The 22,730-nt window shown below is 48.2% G+C and overlaps 1 protein-coding gene across 2 annotated transcripts in view; it reads left to right on the forward strand.

Moving 5' to 3' along the window:
- LOC134957561 (calreticulin-like) overlaps window positions 1-22,730 on the forward strand; it is an 82,639-nt gene that overhangs the window by 2,972 nt on the left and 56,937 nt on the right. For both annotated transcript variants that reach the window (XM_063939549.1, XM_063939550.1), the window contains exons 2-4: window positions 1,343-1,474; window positions 8,091-8,192; window positions 10,884-11,087. In XM_063939549.1, coding sequence (XP_063795619.1) covers window positions 1,387-1,474; window positions 8,091-8,192; window positions 10,884-11,087 — 394 coding nt within the window. In that variant the 5' untranslated portion in view covers window positions 1,343-1,386. The remainder of the gene's footprint in view (window positions 1-1,342; window positions 1,475-8,090; window positions 8,193-10,883; window positions 11,088-22,730) is intronic.

Genomic DNA, 22,730 nt, shown 5'->3' on the forward strand with positions numbered 1-22,730 from the left:
AGAGGGGCACACATAATATCGGAAACCCTGACCTATGTACCAATAACGAGCAAAGCCGAGGTTCTCAAACATGGTCCTCAAGCCAACCCAACGGTCCAGGTTTTAGGTATATCCATGGCTCAGGACACATGGTTTAATAAAATTGACTAAGGTGCTAATTAAGTCAAGGACGTGCAGTCAGGGGAAGCATGGGAGGCAGTGCCTCCCCTGTCATATTCCGATCTGATGATTACAATAATACAAAGAAGATATTTATAACACAGATTCTGTGTTATGACTAACTTCTTTGTATTATTGTAATCATTTTTGCTGCAAAAAATCCTAGCCATAACTGAATGGGAGGCAGCGAGAGCGCTGCCTCCCACTGACAACTACAAACTGTATTAAGCAGGGGGCGGGGCCACGGGCGCTGTCAGGAAAAGCCCATGGAAAAAAACAAGGCGATGAGACATCGCTAACTTTGCCTCAGTGGCAGGGGCAGGACTGTGATAGAAGCAGATGCAGGGACGGATCCAAAGGGGGCGTGGCACACTGCTCTCTGATCCTCCCTGATTGGATGCCTGAAAAAGGAGGCCTGGTTTTCTTTACTCACTGCTTGGCTTCCTGCCGGTCCAGCCACTGTGCATCCGCTCATACATCACTCCATCGGTGGGACACTGGGACTCGGCTGATGGCTTCCGCTAGTGCAGCTCCTTACACACTTTTAGCAGCCGTGCAAACGGATAATCGCCGCCCACGGGGGAGTGTATTTTCGCTTTGCAAGTGTGCGAACGCCTGTGCAGCCGAGCTGTGCAAAAAACATTTTGTGCAGTTTCTGAGTAGGTCTGGACTTACTCAGCCCTTGCGATCACTTCAGTCTTTTTGGTCCCGGAATTGACGTCAGACACCCGCTCAGCAAACGCTTGGACACGCCTGCGTTTTTACAAACACTCCCAGAAAACGGTTAGTTGCCACCCACAAACGCCTTCTTCCTGTCAATCTCCTTACGATCACCCGTGCGAATTGATTCTTTGTTAAATCCATAGCTCAGCAACGATCCGCTGTGTACCCGTACGACGCGCCTGCACATTGTGGTGCATACGCATACGCAGTAGAGACCTGATCGCTGCGCTGTGAAAAACGTCAGCGAGCATTCAACTCGGAATGACCCCCATAGTATTTTAGCATATGATTTCCTTTTCATTTGAATGGAGGCAGCCATTTTGTAGGCAGGACCAATATTCACCCCGTTAATTCCATAGTGACTAGTGACTTCACTAAGGCATGATGCACAAAATGGCTGCTTCCACTGTGTGAGGATTGTGGCTGCACTTTCACCCCAATTTCTTTTGTCTCCTTACAGCACCATTTGTTGACAACTGGAATCTAGATCTCCCCTTTCTAGACATGAGGTGGTGCTTGGTTTTGGCAGCTGCTGTACTGGTTGTGTCTGCAGACCCCATTATATATTTTCGCGAACAGTTTGAAGATGGGGGTAAGAGCTTGTGTTTATTATTCCTTCTCTGCCGCTAAATAAAAGCTGAAACAAGCAGCCTTCAAGTAAACGTTAGATATTTTGCCAATTACTACAGTATAATATTAAAATATAATCATATTATTTTTCGATGCAGCCCCTGACACTGGCAGGTCCCGGTCATGCCTGCCCCAACTAGTCGGACCTGAATGGATCTCCATGCAGCAACGATCTCTGGGGCTAATTCAGTAAGGATCGTTGATGTGATCCTAACTGCATTTCCCCGATGTTCGAGTCCTGCACATGTGCAGAACGGGTTCTGCAGCTGCGGCGCGGATATACGAGTGCCTTTGCTTGATTGACAGGCAGAGAAGTTCGTGGGCAGGGACGGGGTGGGGACAGCCAGCGTTCAGGAAAACTGTGGCGTGTCGCCCCCGTTTTGCAGGAGAGGTGAGGCCAAGGACTGCGTCGCAAAATGCAGTTTCCTTGACCCTGCAAGTTGTACTGCAATGGCAAAGCTGAGTAAGCTGCTCAGCCTGCCCTCTCAGACGTTCACCTGATATGCGAATGCATCACAAATGCAGGGAGGTGTGGTATGCAGAGAGGAGGTGGTATGCAGGGAGGAGGTGGTATGCAGAGAGGAGGTGGTATGCAGGGAGGAGGTGGTATGCAGGGAGGAGGTGGTATGCAGGGAGGAGGTGGTATGCAGGGAGGAGGTGGGATTAGGTGGTATGCAGGGAGGAGGTGGTATAGAGAGGAGGTGGTATGCAGGGAGGAGGTGGTATGCAGAGAGGAGGTGGTATGAAGAGAGGAGGTGGTATGAAGAGAGGAGGTGGTATGCAGGGAGGAGGTGGTATGCAGGGAGGAGGTGGTATGCGGAGAGGAGGTGGTATGCAGGGAGGAGGTGGTATGCAGGGAGGAGGTGGTATGCAGAGAGGAGGTGGTATGCAGGGGGGAGGTGGTGGTATGCAGAGAGGAGGTGGTATGCAGGGAGGAGGTGGTATAGAGAGGAGGTGGTATGCAGAGAGGAGGTGGTATGCAGGGAGGAGGTGGTATAGAGAGGAGGTGGTATGCAGGGAGGAGGTGGTATGCAGAGAGGAGGTGGTATGCAGAGAGGAGGTGGTATGCAGGGAGGAGGTGGTATGCAGGGTGGAGGTGGTATGCAGGGAGGAGGTGGTATGCAGAGAGGAGGTGGTATGCAGGGAGGAGGTGGTATGCAGAGAGGAGGTGGTATGCAGGGAGGAGGTGGTATGCAGAGAGGAGGTGGTATGCAGAGAGGAGGTGGTATGCAGGGAGGAGGTGGGAGGAGGTGGTATGCAGGGAGGAGGTGGTATGCAGAGAGGAGGTGGTATGCAGGGAGGAGGTGCTATGCAGGGAGGAGGTGGTATGCAGGGAGGAGGTGGTATGCAGGGAGGAGGTGGTATGCAGAGAGGAGGTGGTATGCAGGGAGGAGGTGGTATGCAGGGAGGAGGTGGTATGCAGAGAGGAGGTGGTATGAAGAGAGGAGGTGGTATGCAGGGAGGAGGTGGTTTAGAGAGGAGGTGGTATGCAGAGAGGAGGTGGTATGCACCTCCTCCTGCATTTGTATTACTAGGGACTGCAAATGCAAAGCTGCTGCGAGGCTAAGGGTGCCCCCCCCCACACACACACACACACTTTCACCACCAACACACGTAGCCACATATGCATATACACATACACAGACACAGACATATGTGCATACACGCACAGCCACATATGCACACCCATAACCACATATGCACACACACAACTATATATACACATTTATAGCCACATATCACACTCACAGCCACATATGCACATACACACAACCACATATACACACACACTCACAAACACAGCCACAGATACACACAACCACTTATCCACACTCAGCCACATACCCACACTCACAGCCATATATGCACACAATTACAAATGCACACACAGAACTACATATTCACACTCAGCCACATATATACACATAGAGCAGCATATGCACACACACAACCACATTTGCACACTCAGAGCCACATATGCACACACACAACCACACATGCACACAGCCGCATATGCACACACACAACCACACATGCCCACTGCCACATATGCACAAACACAACCACACATGCACAAACACACACACACACCTACATACCTACATATGCACACTCACAGCCACATATGCACACAAAACTTCATATGCACATTCACAGCCACTTATACACACTCATTATAATATTATTTACTGTATATAGCAACTTTCTCCTATTTCCTATATAATAAATCTGTCTCAACCCCCTTTGTATCTTTTAGCGGGACACAACAGATTGGTACACTTATTACATGTCTCATAGATTCCTGGGCTGCACACAGTAGCGAGTTCCCTGCATGGGATGCCGCCCGCTCAGACGCCCCTAGAGACCCACATACTCCCCATTCCCTCCTACTTACTCCCAAACAGCACAATGAGGCACACCATGGCGGCGGGCTGCAGCACCTCTCCTAATAATGATAGCACGGAACGCTGATTCCAGCAATCCTTTATCAGCCATTGCACCTATCGCTGCCGGCAGTGCGACAGGATACAGCACAGGACTGCTGGTGCTCCCTCCTCCCGGATCTCACGTACAGCGGAGGGGAATGGGAGGGGGTGGTTTGCTCTGAAGGCTGGAACCAGGCTGTCAGGGGACGGAACTCTGCTTAACACTGCCGCCAAACCCCGCCCCTTCTTACATGGATTTAGAGCTGCTCTTCGCTCTCAATCTCTGGCTCACAGTGATTGAAGTAACCAGAGGCAATGGAGAAGGTGCCCCTTCAGAGCAGAAGACCAGTGGCAACCGACTCCATTGTCTCCGGTACTTCCACATCTGGTGCTTACTTCCACCACTAGTGCGGCGCAGCACTCAGGGACATTTACTGACAATTACATCCACTATACAGGAATATAGAAGTGTTGGCAGTGTTATGTATAAGAGTCATTATTGCAGCTGGTCAGTGGGTTACAGTTCCCAGCTCTGCAAAAATAAAAGAGCAACAATGTAATTTGAGTGACAAGCTGCAGAGGTTAACCCTTTCTGTGACTGCTGCACAGGCATCACACAACCCCTATTCACAGTGCTCATTTCAATTAGAGGAGATGTTCTCACCAGGTATATGCTGCACTTACAGAAACATTGGATTCACATATACTTTTTTACAATACACCATACACACAGAGATACAGCATATAAGATCCACATGGCCCATCCTGTCTGCTCTTTAGTGTTAATGCATTAGGGATAGTTTAGTGGGATGGGAAGGAGGGTTGGGAGCCTATTAATAGATTAAATACTTAAATTGAGCAGTTGGAGCACACACATTAAAAAGCAATATTGGCACCGCAGCCCCGTTTTTGGAGCCTGGTCACAGGGCGCAGGCTGCTCTACCTCCTCCCACCCCACAGCCTTTCTCCACCCGCCTTCAGGGCCCTCCTCCATCCTACACCCAGATCCAACCACTACAGTGTGTAGCTATTTATTGAGGGCTGACCCCTCCTCTGGGACCAGCCCTGCACACTTCACTGACTCCTCCCTATTCATATGTACCGCCCCTCTGAGTGGTGCCAAGAACGGGGTGGGAAATTCTTTACCCGGACCCGGTTCTGTTGGAGGAGCCCGGCGGGGAGGGGGACCCAGGCCCTTCTCCCCCCCTTCCCTTCCCCATTGTAGACAACATGCGGCCATTTGGGTGCAGGGAGAAAGAGGACAGACTGCTGCCTCAGCAGCCTCTCTCCCCACGCCCCCTCCCCAGTACCTGGGCCCGGCATGGCTGTCAGCACCTTTGTCCTCTCTTTCCCCATCAGCTCCCCCTTCAACCCCCCCCCCCCCCCCCCCCCAAAAAAAAATGTTTTTGTTTTTTTAAATAGATAGATAGATAGAAATAGGTATAGTGACATTTCTAGAATGGGTGCACCCTTCACCCATTTTTAAATACCTCTACAGTGTCCCCTGGCAGCATCTCTCTACAATTCTCCCGTAAATGGGGCAGCGGTAATTTTTTTCTGGAGAGTTGCGCATGCTCAATAATTAAATCTTGAGAAAATGGCAGCAGCGCCATTTCTCTGTAGATTTGCACGTGCGCAATAGAGTCTGTGCCCCTCTAGGGGGGGATGGCGGGACCTGACGGAGGAGGATGCACACGGGCCTCCTCCTCTGTTAATACGCCCCTGAATATATAGAATATATAGATAGAAGGATGAACACGGGCCTCCTCCTCTGTTAATACGCCCCTGAATATATAGAATATATAGATAGAAGGATGAACACGGGCCTCCTCCTCTGTTAATACGCCCCTGAATATATAGAATATATAGATAGAAGGATGAACACGGGACTCCTCCTCTGTTAATATTACCCTGAATAGATAGATGGATAGATAGATACATTGGCGTTTCTATAATGGGTGGTGCACACGGGCCCCTGGGTCTAGAGGGGGCCCACACCGCACACTCTACACCCATTTTAATACTTACCTTACAGGAGTCCAGCAGCAGGTGCAACGATCACGGCGGAACTCGCCACCCAAATGGCGCCGTTCAGAGGAGGGGGCCCACCCGGAGGTGCACACGGGCCCCCTCCTTTGTAGAAGCGCCACTAGATAGATAGATAGATAGATAGATAGATAGATAAGTGTAAGTCCAGCTACCCATTGGGGGCCGACATTCACCAATTAAGGGGCGCCAAAATGAAATTATATCTTACCCCACTCCTAACTTAAAAACCCTGCCACCATTCCATTATCGGCTCATTGAATGTAACATTCTGGCACATTTATATCATAAGTGAGAATATTGTGATCTGGGAAGCTTAAGGTCAGTGTCTTGAAGGCCACATAAAACTTAAGGCCACCTACAGTGCATACGGAAAGTATTCACAGCGCTTCACTTTTTCCACATTTTGTTATGTTACAGCCTTATTCCAAAATTGAATACATTAATTTTTTCCATCAAAATGCTACACACAATTCCCCATAATGACAAGATTGAGATTTTTGCAAATTTATTGAATATAAAAACTAAGGGGCCCTACACACTCGGCGATGCGCCGCCGAGGTGCCCGATGGCCGATACGGCCGACGAGCAACCCGGCGGCGGGGGGGCAGTGACGGGGTGAGTGAAGTTTCTTCACTCCCCCCGTCACCCGGCTGCATTGAAGTGCAGGCAAATATGGACGAGATCGTCCATATTGGCCTGCATGCACAGCCGACGGGAGATCAGCGATGAACGAGCGCGGGGCCGCGCATCGTTCATCGCTGGAGTCTCCACACTGAAAGATATGAACGAGTTCTCGTTCATTTATGAACGAGATCGTTCATATCTTTCAGAATATCGGCATGTGTGTAGGGCCTGTAAGAAATCACATGTACATAAGTATTCACAGCCTTTGATCAATACTTTGTTGATACATCTTTGGCAGCAATTACAGCCTCAAGTCTTTGAATATGATGCCACAAGCTTGGCACACCTATCTTTGGGCAGTTTTACCCATTCCTGTTTGCAGCACCTCTCAAGCTCCATCAGGTAGGATGAGGAGCGTCGGTGCACAGCCATTTTCAGATCTCTCCAGAGATGTTCAGTCGGATTCAAGTCTGGGCTTTGGCTGGGCCACTCAAGGACATTCCCAGAGTTGTCCTAAAGCCACTCCTTTGATATCTTGGCTGTGTGCTTAGGGTCGTTGTCCTGCTGAAAGATGAACCATCGCCCCAGTCTAAGGTCAAGAGCGCTCTGGAGCAGGTTTTCATCCAGGAAGTCTCTGTACATTGCTGCATTCATCTTTCCCTCTATCCTGACTAGTCTCCCAGTTCCTGCCACTGAAAAACATCCCCACAGCGTGATGCTGCCACCACCATGTTTACCACCTTATGTAGGCAGGTATGTGCCTTTCCAAATCATGTCCAATCAACTGAATTTACCACAGATGGACTCCAATTAAGCTGTAAGAACTTCCCAAGGTTGATCAGTGGAAACAGGATGCACCTGAGCTCAATTTTGAGCTTCATGGCAAAGTCTGTGAATACTTATGTACATGTGATTTCTTAGTTTTTTATTTGTAACAAAATTGGCAAAAATCTGCAAAAACTTTTTTCATGTTGTCGTTATGGGGTATTGTGTGTAGACTTTTGAGGGGGGGGAAATAATTTATTCCATTTTGGAAAAAGGCTGTAACATAACAAAATGTGGAAAAAGTGAAGTGTTGTGATTAATTTCCGGTTGCACTGTATTTCCCAACATTGATATACACATCATCAGTGAAGTCCAGCAGCAAATACTGTACATGAGCAGTAGAAAGTCAGTAGAAAAGACTTATATTTAACATACTTTTTTTTTACAAAACCCGAGGAATATTTTACGTATGTGTCTCAGCACTTATACACCTTTATTTCTGTACTACCACACAAATGTGTACCCTGATTGGTCACAGAGTTGTTTCCACGGCTTCCAATCACATAGGTCATCACTACTGATACTATTTCATGTTCTGCAGCAAAACCTTTATTTGGTACACTACAGTACATCTCTATGCAGACTACTCATGACAATTGTATTCACTCTGCAAACACCTCATCTATTTCTGTAGTAATTTTATGTTGTTTGTAGATGAATGGCAGAAAAGGTGGGTTGAATCCAAAAACAAATCTGATTATGGCAAGTGGCAGCTGACAGCGGGCAACTTCTTTGGTGATCCAGAGAAAGACAAAGGTAGGCATTTATGGTACATTGGAAAACCCTCAGCTTCTTATGCAGATTTCTAGGAAGGAGTCTCCCTGTTTTAGGACATTTAGGACAAGCACGTTCCTCTCCCACTCCCCCGCTGTCCTCCATTCTCACCCCTTCCCTGTTCACCTCACGGTAGTTCCCCACTCTCCTAGACTGTAAGTTGTCATGAGCAGGGCCCTCTTTTCACCCTGCACTATCCTGGTCTCCAGTGAGTACCCACTTGCAGTGCGTGACTGTTCCCTTCTGTCACAGGCACGTGGTCACTGATTGCTCCTATTTAATACCTGTATCTCATGTTGATTTATAATGATTTCACTGTATGATTTTGCCCTTGTACTCAGTGGCGTATCTATAATGTATTCAAGGTGACACACCCTGAACATTTGTTCTTTAGTACTTACGTACAATAGAGTCCACCTCTGTATCAGCCCGATAGTGGATAGTACTTCTCATAGGTAATTTATTCCTTCCTAACTCCTGAAACAGTCAGTGCCTCCATATATACAAGGCTGCTGGGACATTCGGCTGATCAGGGTGATACTGTGGAGACCATGGACAAATCTGGGAGGCATGACTACGCCCCCTCTGAAAATATATTGGGCGCACTGTGAAGGGGAGCATTTGTGCCCCATAGCAGCTAAGCCAGTACCCTGCCAGGCCCTCAAACATGCCCTTGACCCAGGTAATTAGTACTTGCTTCCCTCACTCCCACCCCCCCTTAGTGCCCTTTGCACAGAGCCAGCCTTAGGCATAGGCAAACTAGGCAAATGCCTAGTGCATTTTGGTATGCTTAGGGGCACCAGCAGCTTCTGCTGATCAAAATTATATGCGGCATGCCTATATTCTGTGTGTGATTGCGGCTGTATCTGCATACGAAATGCTACGTTGCGTGTATTCCTGGAAATCACTGTAATGTAGCATTTCGTATGCAGATACAGCCGCAGTCGCACACAGAATATAGACATGCTGCATATCATTTTAATCAGCAGAAGCTGCTTGTGCATCCTAGCCACATAGTAATGCAAATAAGATGCATTTTCATAAACAAAAGGCGCCCGACGTTAGCAGAGCTGCTAGCTGACTCATGCCAGGCATTTCCTGCAGAACTAGCGGCGGTGCTAGGGGGCACCAGCCAAAATCTTGCCTAGGGCATCATATTGGTTAGGGCCGGCTCTGCCTTTGCAGACCTAAGTCCGAATTAACTTCTCCCCTAGATCTGTGACCTGCTAAAAGGACAATCTCTAATATCAAATAAAAAAATTAAAACACCACATAAAAATCATTAAAAATTATTTATTTATTCAGTCATTGTGCTGAAAGCTTTTGTAAAAATACATATTTGGCTAAATTCTTTAGAAAAAAATATTAAATTAAGTAAATTGTGTTTATATATCATCCTTAGGTTTAATTGTGCGGTGAAGGACAAGTTTTGCTTCTGTTTGTCCACATATTTTATGATTGACAGCTACCAGCACTGGTATTGCCTAATACATTGACCATAAATAATTTTAATTTGTCCTGGACCACCAATCCAAGGCACCCCTGCAAGTGTCCTGAGCAAGGGCGTAGCCAGAAATTTCTGGGCCCTATAGCAACATTTTGAAGGGGCCCCCGTCCCAATGCTTCTAGAGAGACACATCTCTGCAGCAGTTGTTAATTTTATGCCCTATAATAGTGCCCTAGTTCATTTTCTGAACCACAGCAGAGCTTTATTCAATGTTATGCCCCACAGTAGTGTCCTAGTTTATTTTATGAATCATAGAAGTGCTTAAGTTCACCCTACTGCATGTCACATTTCAGAGCTGCCAGTACACATTATGCCGTACAGTACCCCCAATTCACATTATGGTATATAGTGCTTCCCGTTCATATTGTGCCTCATTACAGTGCCCTGGTTCATATTATATAACATTAAAATTTCTTATAGTTCATTTTATACCACACTACAATAAGCAGGTCAAGGGGCATACCTAGATATATTGCAGGCCCCAAGGAAAAAATTTGAAAGGACCCCTACGTACCATCCAATGGCGAAAAATGTATAACACACATGTAACTTTGACAGGGAAGGTGGGCCCCTCTCAGCTCTGGGCCCCATAGCAGCTGCACTGCCTGCACCTATGGTAGCTACGCCCTTGGTCCTGAGGCACCCCAGGGTGCCTAGCTACACAGTTTGAGAACCACTGGCTTAAATGATTTCATATCTTCATTATAAAAGATTTATCACAGTGATTTGGATGAACAACATGTACTACTTGTGTGAATATGTTGGTGTGAGAGGCCTCCATGTGGCAGTGCCATGATGTGAGGAGGGGTATGGGTCAACAGACTGAGGGTTAGATACAGGAAAGACTTTGGTCTCCCAACAGCACAGTAATGAGGCTTATATTTCACCTTGGTGTGGGAAAACTATGGTGTTCATAGTATAATACCATGCTAAGCCCTAAATGTTAGCTTTACAATCCACCCCCCTTAGTTATAAGAACCTGCCACTTACTGGAAATAAATAATTGCCAGATACATATGTTATGCTAATTACACATATATGGTAGACAATGGTAACAGCTTTAGGGGACAGGTTGTGTGGCTTTAAAATGAACTAAAGCTGACTTTCCCATGTTCTTGTAATATTCCCTTATGAAGAGTCTTTAATTCTCAGTGATATTCCCCCAGGTATACAGACCACCCAAGGCTGGAAATATTATGCTCTGTCCGCTCGGTTTGATCCAATCAGCAATGAGAATCAGTCATTGGTCATTCAGTTCACTGTCAAACACGAGCAGGCAATCGACTGTGGTGGAGGCTACGTGAAGTTATATCCTGCAGACCTAAACCAAGAGCAGCTAAATGGGGAATCCGAATATTGTATCATGTTTGGTAAGTCCCCCCGTATCTGCATTCAGAGCATACTACAGAGTATAGCAACACTGATACTGGTAAAGCTGGCCACGTGGTTCCAAATCCAGTCTTAGGATCCAATTCCTTTGAACCTAATTGTAGAAAGGCAGAGTGTAGCGATAGGTTAAATATGATCAGATGTAAATTTATTAATCAGTTGACAATATGATCAGGAATGGTGAAATATTTGATTCTGTAGTGCTAGATATGTGGCTTTTAGAAGCACGTGTCTTCTAGTCATGGACCCAAAGCCACCTTCTTCTTCTTCTTCTTCGTCAGCTGGTTGTTGGTTATTAGTTTGAATTATTTTTTTCTCTTACGTCCAAGTGGATACTGGGGTCTTGTACTTTAGTACCATGAGGGCATAGATCGGGTCCACTGGAGCCTGACACTTTAAAACTTTTAGTGTGTGTATGTGTGGGCTGGCTTCTCCCCTCTATGCCCCTCCTACCAGACTCAGTTTAGAAAAATGTGCCCAAGGAACCGGGTGCATTTCTCTGGAGCTCCAGAGATTTTCCCTTTAAATTTAATTTAGTTTTTATTGTCAGGTAGCTCTGCTTGGCAGACAGACTGCCTGCTTTGTGGGACTTAGAGGGGGGACCGAACCAACCTCCTTAGGGTTAATGGTTCGTAATCCCAGCTGACAGGACACTGAGCTCCTGAGGTGCTGATCACTCATCGTCAGTATGTGTGCCCACACCAGCAGCTAGCTGCCATCCTCTAACAGATGCCGAAGACCAGGTGCGGTGAGTGTTACACCGGGGCCCCGGTTAGCAGTTTGGCGGCATGTCACGTGGTGGTCACGGGCCCGGAGCTGCGGTGCCCGCTGCTGACGGAATTGGCTCAGTGCTATGAGCCCCGCAGTGCTCACTGTCATCTAAGGCTTTGTGTGGGCTGTAGAAGACATTTCTGAAGTGTTTTACACTTGTGGCCAGTATAATCTTGTGAGGGACCACGCGCCATTGCAAGGGGCGGGGCTTCCAGGAGCGGGACCAGCGGCGGGAATGCGCCATTTCCTGATGCTGCGGATCATCAAGGCTGCATGCACGCTGCTCCTCCAGGACCCACACTGTTACAGACGGTTTAAACTGGTACCTGGGGGTCATAGTCAGGGGGAAGCACGCCAGCGGTACCGCCACTGCACTGATATTGCATACACTTATTTTCACACATTGTGCTGCTGTGTTCTGTGTGCTGGGTCCGCTCCTCAGTGTCACTGCAAGGGCTCTCTAGGGTCTGTGTGGGGTGTTGGACAAGGGGGCGGCATAATGTCTGTGGACTTGGTTATGTGTGCTGATTGTAATTCTACCCCTTCTTCAGCGGTGTCACTCATGTGTGAGCAATGTTCCTTATCTCCTCAGGGGCCCAGCTCACAGGCACCTGACTGGTTAGATAGCTTTAAGAGCATGATTCAAAATGTAAATTCTGAACTACTGTAGCTGCAGCTAAAAGAGAGAGACAGGTGTTGAAACACTCCATTGATTGTGTGACTAAGGCAGCAGATTCCAGGAAGGCTTCTCAGCCCCCTCTAGTGGCTTCCCATAAACGCTCACTGCCACAGGATTTCCAGTCTGATTCTGACTCTGATTAGCCAGATGTGGATGATGATGATATGGACGAGGACAGCTCTCTGTCCCCTGGGGTGGAGGCTCTCATTTTTGCTGTAAGGGAGGTCCTCCACATACCAGATCAGGAGGCGGAACCAGATGAGGAGTTATACTTTAATGTTAGATCCAGGAGTTCAGCTACCTTTCCGATGTCTAAAGAGTTAAACTCCCTGGCCAGGGAGGCCTGGTTAAACCCTGATAAAAAAATGTAAGATTCCTCAGGGGTTTTTATCTACCTTTCCCCTTCCGTCTGAGGATAGAAAGGTCTGGGAAAACCCTCCGTCGGTCGATACATCTGTATCCAGACTGTCTAAGAAATTGGTACTACCTGTCACCGGGGCTGTATCCCTGAAGGAGCCAGCTGACGCTCAAGGCAATTTATATGGCAGCAGGCGCAGCACAGCGCCCCACAATAGTTTGTGGGTGGATCTCCAGGGCTGTGGTAAAGTGGTCTGATAATGTTATTGATGGTTTAGACCAGTGATGGCTAACCTTGACACTCCAGCTGTTGTTGAACTACATATCCCAGCATGCCCTGCTACAGTTTTGTTATTTGGCCATGCTAAAACTGATGCAGGGCATGCTGGGATGTGTAGTTCAACAACAGCTGGAGTGTCAAGGTTAGCCATCACTGGTTTAGACTCTTTACCCCAGGATGAGGTCATTACTCCGTTGCAACATATACAGGATGCTGCAAATTTTATGAGCGAGGCTATTAAGGATTGTGTAATATAAATGGCCGCACTACTGCTATGGCTGTCTCAGCACGAAGAGCTGTGTGGTTACGTCAATGGGCGGCGGACGCAGATTCCAAAAATGGTGTAGAAAATCTTCCCTTTACAGGTGATGCCTTGTTTGGAGACAAATTAAATAAGTGGATCTCCCAAGCAACCTCGGGTAAGTCTACCTATCTGCCGTCGGCTGCGCCACCGGCTGGACGTTCTTACACCGGACCCTCCTTGCAGTCCTTTCGTTTGGCAAGGTTCAGAGACAGGGGCCGAGCGGTCTCCACCACTTCCAGAGGAGCTCGTGGTAAGTCCCGTAAAGCTGCACCTGCCGTCTCCCTGGACCAGACCACTGGATCCCCTGCCGCTAAGCCTTCCGCGTGGCGGTTGGCCCCAGCAGCAAGGTGACTTTCAGGTGGGTGCTCGCCTTCAACACTTCGCACACATGTGGGCGGAGTCTTGCCGGGATCCTTGGATGTGGGACCTCGTTTCCCACGGATACCGGCTAGAATTTCAAACACTCCCTCCTCTCAGATTTTTCAAGTCGGGCTTACCAGCTTTTCCCGCAGCAAAAGTTACCTTACAAGGGGCTATTCAAAAACTTTTGCAGAGAGGGGTGGCAGTTCCTGTACCTCCAACGTTACGCAACAGGGGTTTTCACTCCAGTCTTTTTGTCGTTCCCAAGCCAGACGGTTCGGTGCGCCCCATCTTGAGTCTGAAGTCTCTCAACTCGTATCTGCGGGTGTTCAAATTCAAGATGGAGTCTCTGAGGGTGGTGGTATCTGCTCTGGATGAGGGGGAGTTCCTGGTGTCTCTGGATGTCAAGGATGCTTAGCTACACATTCCCATGTGGCCCCCTCATCAGGCTTACCTCAGGTTCGCCATCTTGGACGACCAGTTTCAGGCCTTACCCTTTGGATTATCCACAGCTCCAAGGGTCTTCACCAAGGTCATGGCGGGGATGATGCTGCAGCTGCGCATTATGGGTGTGAACATAGTCCCCTATTTGGACGTTCTCCTAATAAAGGCTGTATCCAGGGAGCGTCTACTGCACATTGTCAGATCTGTGGTTATGTCTGTCCCCGGAGGGGGCATTAGTGGGTCAGTGGTGGTGCGATGGAGAAACCGAGGAGGCTGTAAGAGATTCCTGCGCATGTGCGCAATGATGTTTATTATATGCTCACGAGTATATACAGTAATTGAAGCAGATGATAACTTGAGATGGATGGTTCATGAAATGCTGACAACGATGATTAAACAGTCACAGGTCTGGAAACTGGTCTGGAAACCAGTGCAGTAATTAGGCAATGAAATACAGGCATTGAACTAGTCTGGAAACTAGTATAGCAATCAGATGGTGATCACTCCCACAGTTGGTTTGGAAACCAGCAACGATACTCCACACAGTCAGTTTTTAATGCAAAGTCCACAACCAAACAAGGTTAAGCAGGAGACAACTGGAAACACATATGAAGTGGTTGTATAAAGTGCCAGATTTCATAGCACAATGCTGAATGCAAGTTAACCATACACAGGTGAAGATAATGAATAGCACCTGCAGAAAGTCTCTTACTGCAAAAGGTGGAGGCTGACTGTAGCAGAAGTTGGAGCTGAAGTAAATGCTGGGACCTGTAGTGCCACAGGAATACTGGAACCGGGAGATCACTTGGAGATGCCAGAAATAGGAGAACACTGGAAACAGGAGATTGGAGACTGGAGATTGGAACTGGAAACTGGAGGTTGGAAACTGGAGATTGGAAACTTGATATTGGAAACTGGAACCAGGAGACGCTATGCAGCAATGCGACGCATTGTCCAAGGTCATGAGACTGATCCAATGCTCTGGATTTATACGCCCTCGTCAGCAGTCATTGGATACTTGGATCATGTGAGCAATCACAGCGCAAGTGTCATGGCGGCGCCAATGCTGTGCAAATGGCCGGTACACAGGAGGGCACCCGCAGAATGGACTTCAGGGATTCACCACAATAGTGGGTACTGCGCTCCGCAGACAGGATGTTCATACAGCCGCAGACTGGGGCCGTGACCTCCGGAGGCCTGCACACCAGCACACCGGTAAGTGAGACATCACTGAATGCTGATTCCTGACACACAGCATCAATCTGACTACTCGCCTACTCACGGATCATGGGTGGATCCTAAATTTTCTGAAATCTCACCTTGAACCGACCCAACGTCTTCAGTTCCTGGGAATGATACTGGATACGGTATCTCAAAAGGTGTTTCTCCCGATGGACAAGGCCTTGACTATCCAGGCTATGGTCCGCTTGGTACTCAGTCCTCGCAGGGTGTCTATACATCTTTGCATCAAATTACTGGGCAAGATGGTGGCTGCTTATGAGGCAATCCAATACAGCAGGTTTCATGCCCGACTGTTTCAGCTGTATCTGCTGGACAAATGGTCAAGTTCTCACCTGCATATGCATCAGGAAGTGACGCTATCTCCGAAAGCCCGGATTTCTCTATTATGGTGGCTTCAAATTCCTCACCTGGTAGTGGGCAGAAGTTTCAATATCGACTCATGGATTCTACTGACAACGGATGCCAGCCTCCAGGGTTGGGGAAAGGTGACCCAAGGGGCCCAGTTCCAAGGGTTATGGTCAGTTCAGGAATCGGATTTACCGATAAACATCCTGGAACTCAGGGCAGTTTACAATGCTCTTCTACAAGCCTCCCATCTCCTGAAGGGTCAGGCGATCCAGGTTCAATCGGACAACGCCACGGCGGTGGCGCACAAAAACCGACAAGGAGGAACAAGAAGCAGAGCGGCGATGTGAGAGGTGTCAAAAATCCTCCTCTGGGCGGAGGCCAATGCAAGGGTCATCTCAGCCATATTCATTCCAGGAGTGGACAACTGGGAAGCAGACTTCCTCAGCAGGCACGACCTCCATCCGGGGGAATGGGGCCTACATCCCCAGGTGTTTCAACAGTGAATTCACCGGTTGGGCTGTACGTAGGTAGATCTGATGGCTTCTCGTCTCAACAAGAAGCTATGCCATTACTGTTCCAGAACGAGGTATCCACAGGCTGTAGCAGTGGATGCGCTGACGACACCATGGACGTACCAGTTTGTGTACCTGTTCCCTCCTCTACCACTGATCCCAAGGGTGCTAAAAAGGCTAAGAAGGAAAAGCATTCTGGCAATTCTAATTGCCCCGGATTGGCCTCAACGGGCGTGGTACTCGGATCTCCTTGTCATGGCTTTGGAGGATCCCTGGCCTTTGCCACTCCAAGATGATCTTCTTCAGCAAGGTCCGTTCGTCTCTCCAGACTTACAGCGGCTACGTTTGACGGTTTGGAAGCTGAGAGGGAGATTCTAGCAAGAAAGGGTCTTCCCTCCCGGGTTATTTCCACGATGGTCCAGGCCAGGAAGATGGTTATGTTGAAACATTATCATCGTATCTGGAAAAAGTATGTTTCCTGGTGTGAAAGTAGGAAGGTTTCTCCCGTGGAATTTAGAATTGGTCGTTTTCTACTTTTCCTGCAAGCTGGAGTGGATATGGGCCTACGTTTAGGCTCCATCAAAGTCCATATTTTGTCGCTCTCTATTTTCTTCCAGAAACAACTAGCCATGTAGCCTGAAGTGCAGACTTTCCTGAAGGGTGTTCTGCATATGTAACCGCCCTTTGTACCTCCCACAGCTCCGTGGGACCTCAATGTGGTTCTGTCCTTTCTCCAATTGGATTGGTTTGAACCCTTACATAGGGTGGAGTTGAAATTTTGCCACCTGGAAGACGGTGATGTTATTGACTTTGGCATCTTCCAGATGTGTCTCTGAATAAGGGGCCTCATCCTGTAAGAGCCTTTATTTGATTTTTCATGCAGACAGGGCGGAACTTAGGACCCGTCCTCAGTTTTTGCAGAAAGTGGTGTCAGCTTTTCATGTGAATCAGCCTATTGTGGTTCCGATGTTGTCTGACACTTCCGTTGGTCCTGAATCCTTGGATGTGGTCAGGGCTCTGAAGATTTATATCAAAAGGACGGCCCATCATCGGGAAGCTGACTCGTTGTTTGTCCTTTTATGATGCCTCCTAAAATTGGTCAGCCAGCTTCTAAGCAATCTATTGCTCGTTGGCTCCGGTTGACCATTCAACAGGCCTATGTTTCGGCGGCTCTGTCTTTGCCGACATCTATTCAGGCCCACTCAACGAGGTCAGTGGGCTCTTCCTGTATTGGCCCTACAGTTGTGCCGAGCTGCGACTTGGTCTGGTTCAGACACGTTTGTTAAGTTCTATTGGTTGGATACCTTGGCCAAGGATGACCTTCAGTTTGGTCAGGCGGTTTTACAGGGGTCTCAGCACTCTCCCACCTGTTTGGGAGCTTTGGGACTTCCCCATGGTACTAAAGTACAAGACCCCAGTATCCACTAGGACGTAAGAGAAAATAGGAATTTGATACCTACCGGTAATTCCTTTTCTCCTAGTCCGTAGTGTATACTGGGCGCCTGCCTTAGTGATTCGTTCCTGCTTACCTGTGTAAGTATTTGGTTGGACCGGCGTTGTGGTCCCCTTATGTTGTTGGGATAGCCGTGCTATCCGAGTTAGGTTGGTGTTGCTACCCTCTGTTCTGGTTAACGTCCTCCTTACGTTCATGGTTGTGTGTTGGCTTGTTGCCTCACCGCAGTTGTATTGTTCTTCTCTCATGGTATGTCCATCTCCTCGGGCACAGTTTTCCTAGACTGAGTCTGGTAGGAGGGGCATAGAGGGGAGGAGCCAGCACACACATACACACACTAAAAGTTTTTAAGTGCCAGGCTCCAGTGGACACAATCTATTCCAGTGGTACTAAAGTACAAGACCCCAGTATCCACTACGGACTAGGAGAAAAGGAATTACCGATAGGTATCAAATTGCTATTTTTTTCATATAAGATCGCAACATAAATGGGAAACAGTGGTGCTTCTGTGGCTATCCTCAGTTAATATAAAGTAAATGATCTGTCACTTGAATGCGTTTAAATTATGGGGTTGAGAACAATGTCATAATGTAGACAGGGATGAAATGTCGACATATATTTGCTGGTGGCCCAGTGGTAGCTTACCTTCTCCTGGCGACTCCAGCTGCATCTCTCAGGTCCCAATGGCCATGTTACCGCCACATCCGGGTCACACCTCTGATCCTCCTGCATCCTGCTATTTCCAACCTTTCCCTATCTCTCCCGCTAGTGGCTAGCACTAAGCCTCCCGCCCACAGGCTGACCCTAATGTCGACATTTCACCTGTCAAAATTCTGAGGCATAACTTATTCTCGACCTTTTGACTACATCGCGAATTATGAACCGTATTCTGAAATTGACATAATTGCATTTGTCTGCATCACAGCAGTGAATACAATTACAAATACAAATAAAACTCTACCACAATCATAATCTGTGATGGACACAAATGCAGCACACACGACACAGCCATGAAACTAAAGCGTCATTCATACTCCTTTCACACCTAAATCACTGGTCTGACCCAGGATTAGGAACATAGTTCCAAACTGGGTCAGACCTAGAGCACTCCCGTTCACACCGCGGCTCGGACACAAGTTATACCCAGGTCGTAGCCATTTACACTGCACAGATGTACAGAAGTGCTGATAGTCTTCTCTGCAGCAGTACCCGGCAAATTCCTGCTCTGCCCCCTGACGTCACTGGCCCCGTCCCCGTCTCAGTGACAGTGTCCTGGGTACAAGTATGCTGATCTCCCCATGCTGTAAACGGGAACCAGGTCTGATGACCCATTTACACTACCCCTTAACCTGGGTCCTTCCCAGGACCAGCCCTGCAAAGTACCCATGTTAAACCATTCTACTGAGCCGTGACCCGGGTTATCACGGCAATAAGCAGCAGTGGAAAGGGGGTATAACTGAACGCCCACATTAGTGTACACATTGTTAATTATGTGCCCTCTGCATATTTATTTCTGCGGTGCATAGAGACTGACTGGTCTAATGTTCTAATTAAATCAATTATACATTAAGCAATTATACAATTGGCAAACACAGGTGATTGGCTTAATACATCAAATATAGCAATAATTGCCTACAAAATAATTGATTAACCCCGTCTCCAATTCTTCAATAGTCCATGTGAATAAACACACAAATTATTTTAGTGCAATTAACGGGGTCCGAGTTTGCCGGAGGTGGCGGATTTCAGCCATATTTATAAGACAGCATTTACAAGGCGATACCAGACTGGTTTTGCTTTGTAAATTATTGCCACTTTAAAAATACCTGCGTTCTCATCCAAAATCTCGCACATCTGGCAAACTCAGACTCTATTATATTTACCTGCATTGGTTTAACAGAACTCACAATACATCTTAAAAAAATGTTTGTGGTTAAAGTACATAAAAAAATTATATACAGTATGTGTATGTTCTAAATTTGTAACCAAGGGTTTATCTCTCTGCGCTGTTACACATTACTGCAATATACAGATGTCATGAACCAGTGCAAGACACAGTGTCGGAATGGGGCATGAAGGGCCCACTGGGGAAATGCAGTGATAGGGGCCCATTCTTAGAGGCTTGGCTAACCATTAGTGCATGGTCTGGGCCCCTTGATAAATAATATATATAGTAAATAATACTGCTGGTGCGTGCATGATAATGCACCAGATTAATAACAGCAATGCACTGTAGAAAATACACCATAGTCCTGTGCAGTAAGTGCATGTAACATCAGGGCCGGCTCCAGGCACGTTCAACTAGAGCGGCCGCGCGGGGCACCACCCTTAATGGGCGCCACGCGCTGGCGCCGCCATATTTGTGCCTGGAGCCAGCCTGAGTGCTTCCTGGCTTGTGTGCGCGGCTGGCCTAAACGCTTGTGTGCGCGGCTCTGCGGCGCCGGCGTCTGACGTCAAACGCCGGCGCCGCGCAGCGCGCATACCGCACACACAAGAGTTTTAGGAGAGTCCGCCCGCGCCGTCAGCGGCACTGCCCCTCCCGCCACCACCGCAGGTATCGTGGGGGAATTAATGGATCGGGCACTGTGTGGGGGCATATCTTGCACTGTGGGGGTATATCTTGCACTGTGGGGGTATTTATGTATCTGGAACTGTGGGGGCATATCTGCACTGTGTGGGGATTTATGTATCTGGCACTGTGGGGGCATTTATGTATCTGGCACTGTGGGGGCATATCTGCACTGTGGGGGCATTTATGTATCTGGCACTGTGGGGACATATCTGTACTGTGGGGGCATTTATGTATCTGGCACTGTGGGGGCATATCTGCACTGTGGGGGCATATCTGCACTGTGGGGGCATTTATGTATCTGGCACTGTGGGGACATATCTGTACTGTGGGGGCATTTATGTATCTGGCACTGTGGGGGCATATCTGCACTGTGGGGGCATTTATGTATCTGGCACTGTGGGGGCATATCTGCACTGTGGGGGCATTTATGTATCTGGCACTGTGGGGGCATTTATGTATCTGGCACTGTGGGGACATATCTGTACTGTGGGGGCATTTATGTATCTGGCACTGTGGGGGCATATCTGCACTGTGGGGGCATTTATGTATCTGGCACTGTGGGGGCATATCTGCACTGTGGGGGCATTTATGTATCTGGCACTGTGGAGGCATATCTGCACTGTGGGGGCATTTATGTATCTGGCACTGTGGGGGCATATCTGCACTGTGGGGGCATTTATGTATCTGGCACTGTGGGGGCATATCTGCACTGTGGGGGCATTTATGTATCTGGCACTGTGGAGGCATATCTGCACTGTGGGGGCATTTATGTATCTGGCACTGTGGGGGCATATCTGCACTGTGGGGGCATTTATGTATCTGGCACTGTGGGGGCATATCTGCACTGTGGGGGCATTTATGTATCTTGCACTGTGAGTGCATATCTGCACTGTCTGAGCATTCATGTATCTGGCACTGTGAGGGCATTTATGTATCTGGCACTGTGGGGGCATTTTTGTATCTGGCACTGTGGGGGCATTTTTGTATCTGGCACTGTGGGGGTGTTTATGTATCTGGCACTGTGGGGGCGTTTATGTACCTGGCACTGTGGGGGCATATCTGCACTGTGGGGGCATTTATGTATCAGGCACTGTGGGGACATATCTGCACTGTGGGGGCATTTATGTATCTGGCACTGTGGGGGCATTAATGTATCTGGCACTGTGGGGGCATTTATGTATCTGGCACTGTGGGGGCATATCTGCACTGTGGGGGCATTTATGTATCTGGCACTGTAGGGGCATTTATGTATCTGGAACTGTGGGAACATATCTGGCACTGCTGGGGGGCATGTCATGTGTAGCTGGCACTGCTGGGGTGCATATCATGTAGTGCTCCCGCTAGGCTTCTGTGGCTAGGCAATGTGTCTCAGTGCTCTACCTGATGCAAAGTGTCTAAAGTGCTCTGCCTGGCGCAGTGTGTATAGGAGGTTCTACCTGGTGCAATGTGTATTAGCTGCACTACTGTGTGGTGTAATGCGAATTGCCACTATTATTTGGCCACACCCCATCTCCACGAAGCAACGCCCCTACATTTTGGCTTTAGCATGTGGGTAGGGGAGCACCAAGCATTGCAGTACGTACATCATTTTGCCCTCCTAACTTAAAAATGTACCCTCCCTGTGATCAGCACCCTGCCCTAAAAAGTGAACACTATCATGTGTAGCTGGCACTGCTGCCGGGCATGTCATGTGTAGCTGGCACTGCTGCCGGGCATGTCATGTGTAGCTGGCACTGCACATTATGTGCATCTGGCACTATACTGGAGACATTGGGGGTAATTCCAAGTTGATCGCAGCAGGAATTTTGTTAGCAGTTGGGCAAAACCATGTGCACTGCAGGGGAGGCAGATATAACATGTGCAGAGAGAGTTAGATTTGGGTGGTGTGTATTCAAACTGAAATCTAAATTGCAGTGTAAAAATAAAGCAGCCAGTATTTACCCTGCACAGAAACAAAATAACCCACCCAAATCTAACTCTCTCTGCACATGTTATATCTGCCCCCCCTGCAGTGCACATGGTTTTGCCCACCTGCTAACAAAAATCCTGCTGCGATCAACTTGGAATTACCCCCATTGTGTGTAAGGAACACTACTGTGGCTGTTATGTGTAATGCTGCTAATTGTGTGCGTAGAGGGAGTGTGAAAATATATTTGTTTATAGTTTGTTTATATGAAGTTATGAGGCCATGCCCACTTTTCCAGAAGCACGCGCGTCTGCGACGCGCGCATAGAGGTTGGGGGGGGGGATGCTCTTACATTTTCTCGCTCAGGGTGCTAGTAGGCCTGGAGCCGGGCCTGTG

The sequence above is a fragment of the Pseudophryne corroboree genome, chromosome 9 (assembly GCF_028390025.1).
Source record: "Pseudophryne corroboree isolate aPseCor3 chromosome 9, aPseCor3.hap2, whole genome shotgun sequence".
Classification (NCBI taxonomy): domain Eukaryota; kingdom Metazoa; phylum Chordata; class Amphibia; order Anura; family Myobatrachidae; genus Pseudophryne; species Pseudophryne corroboree.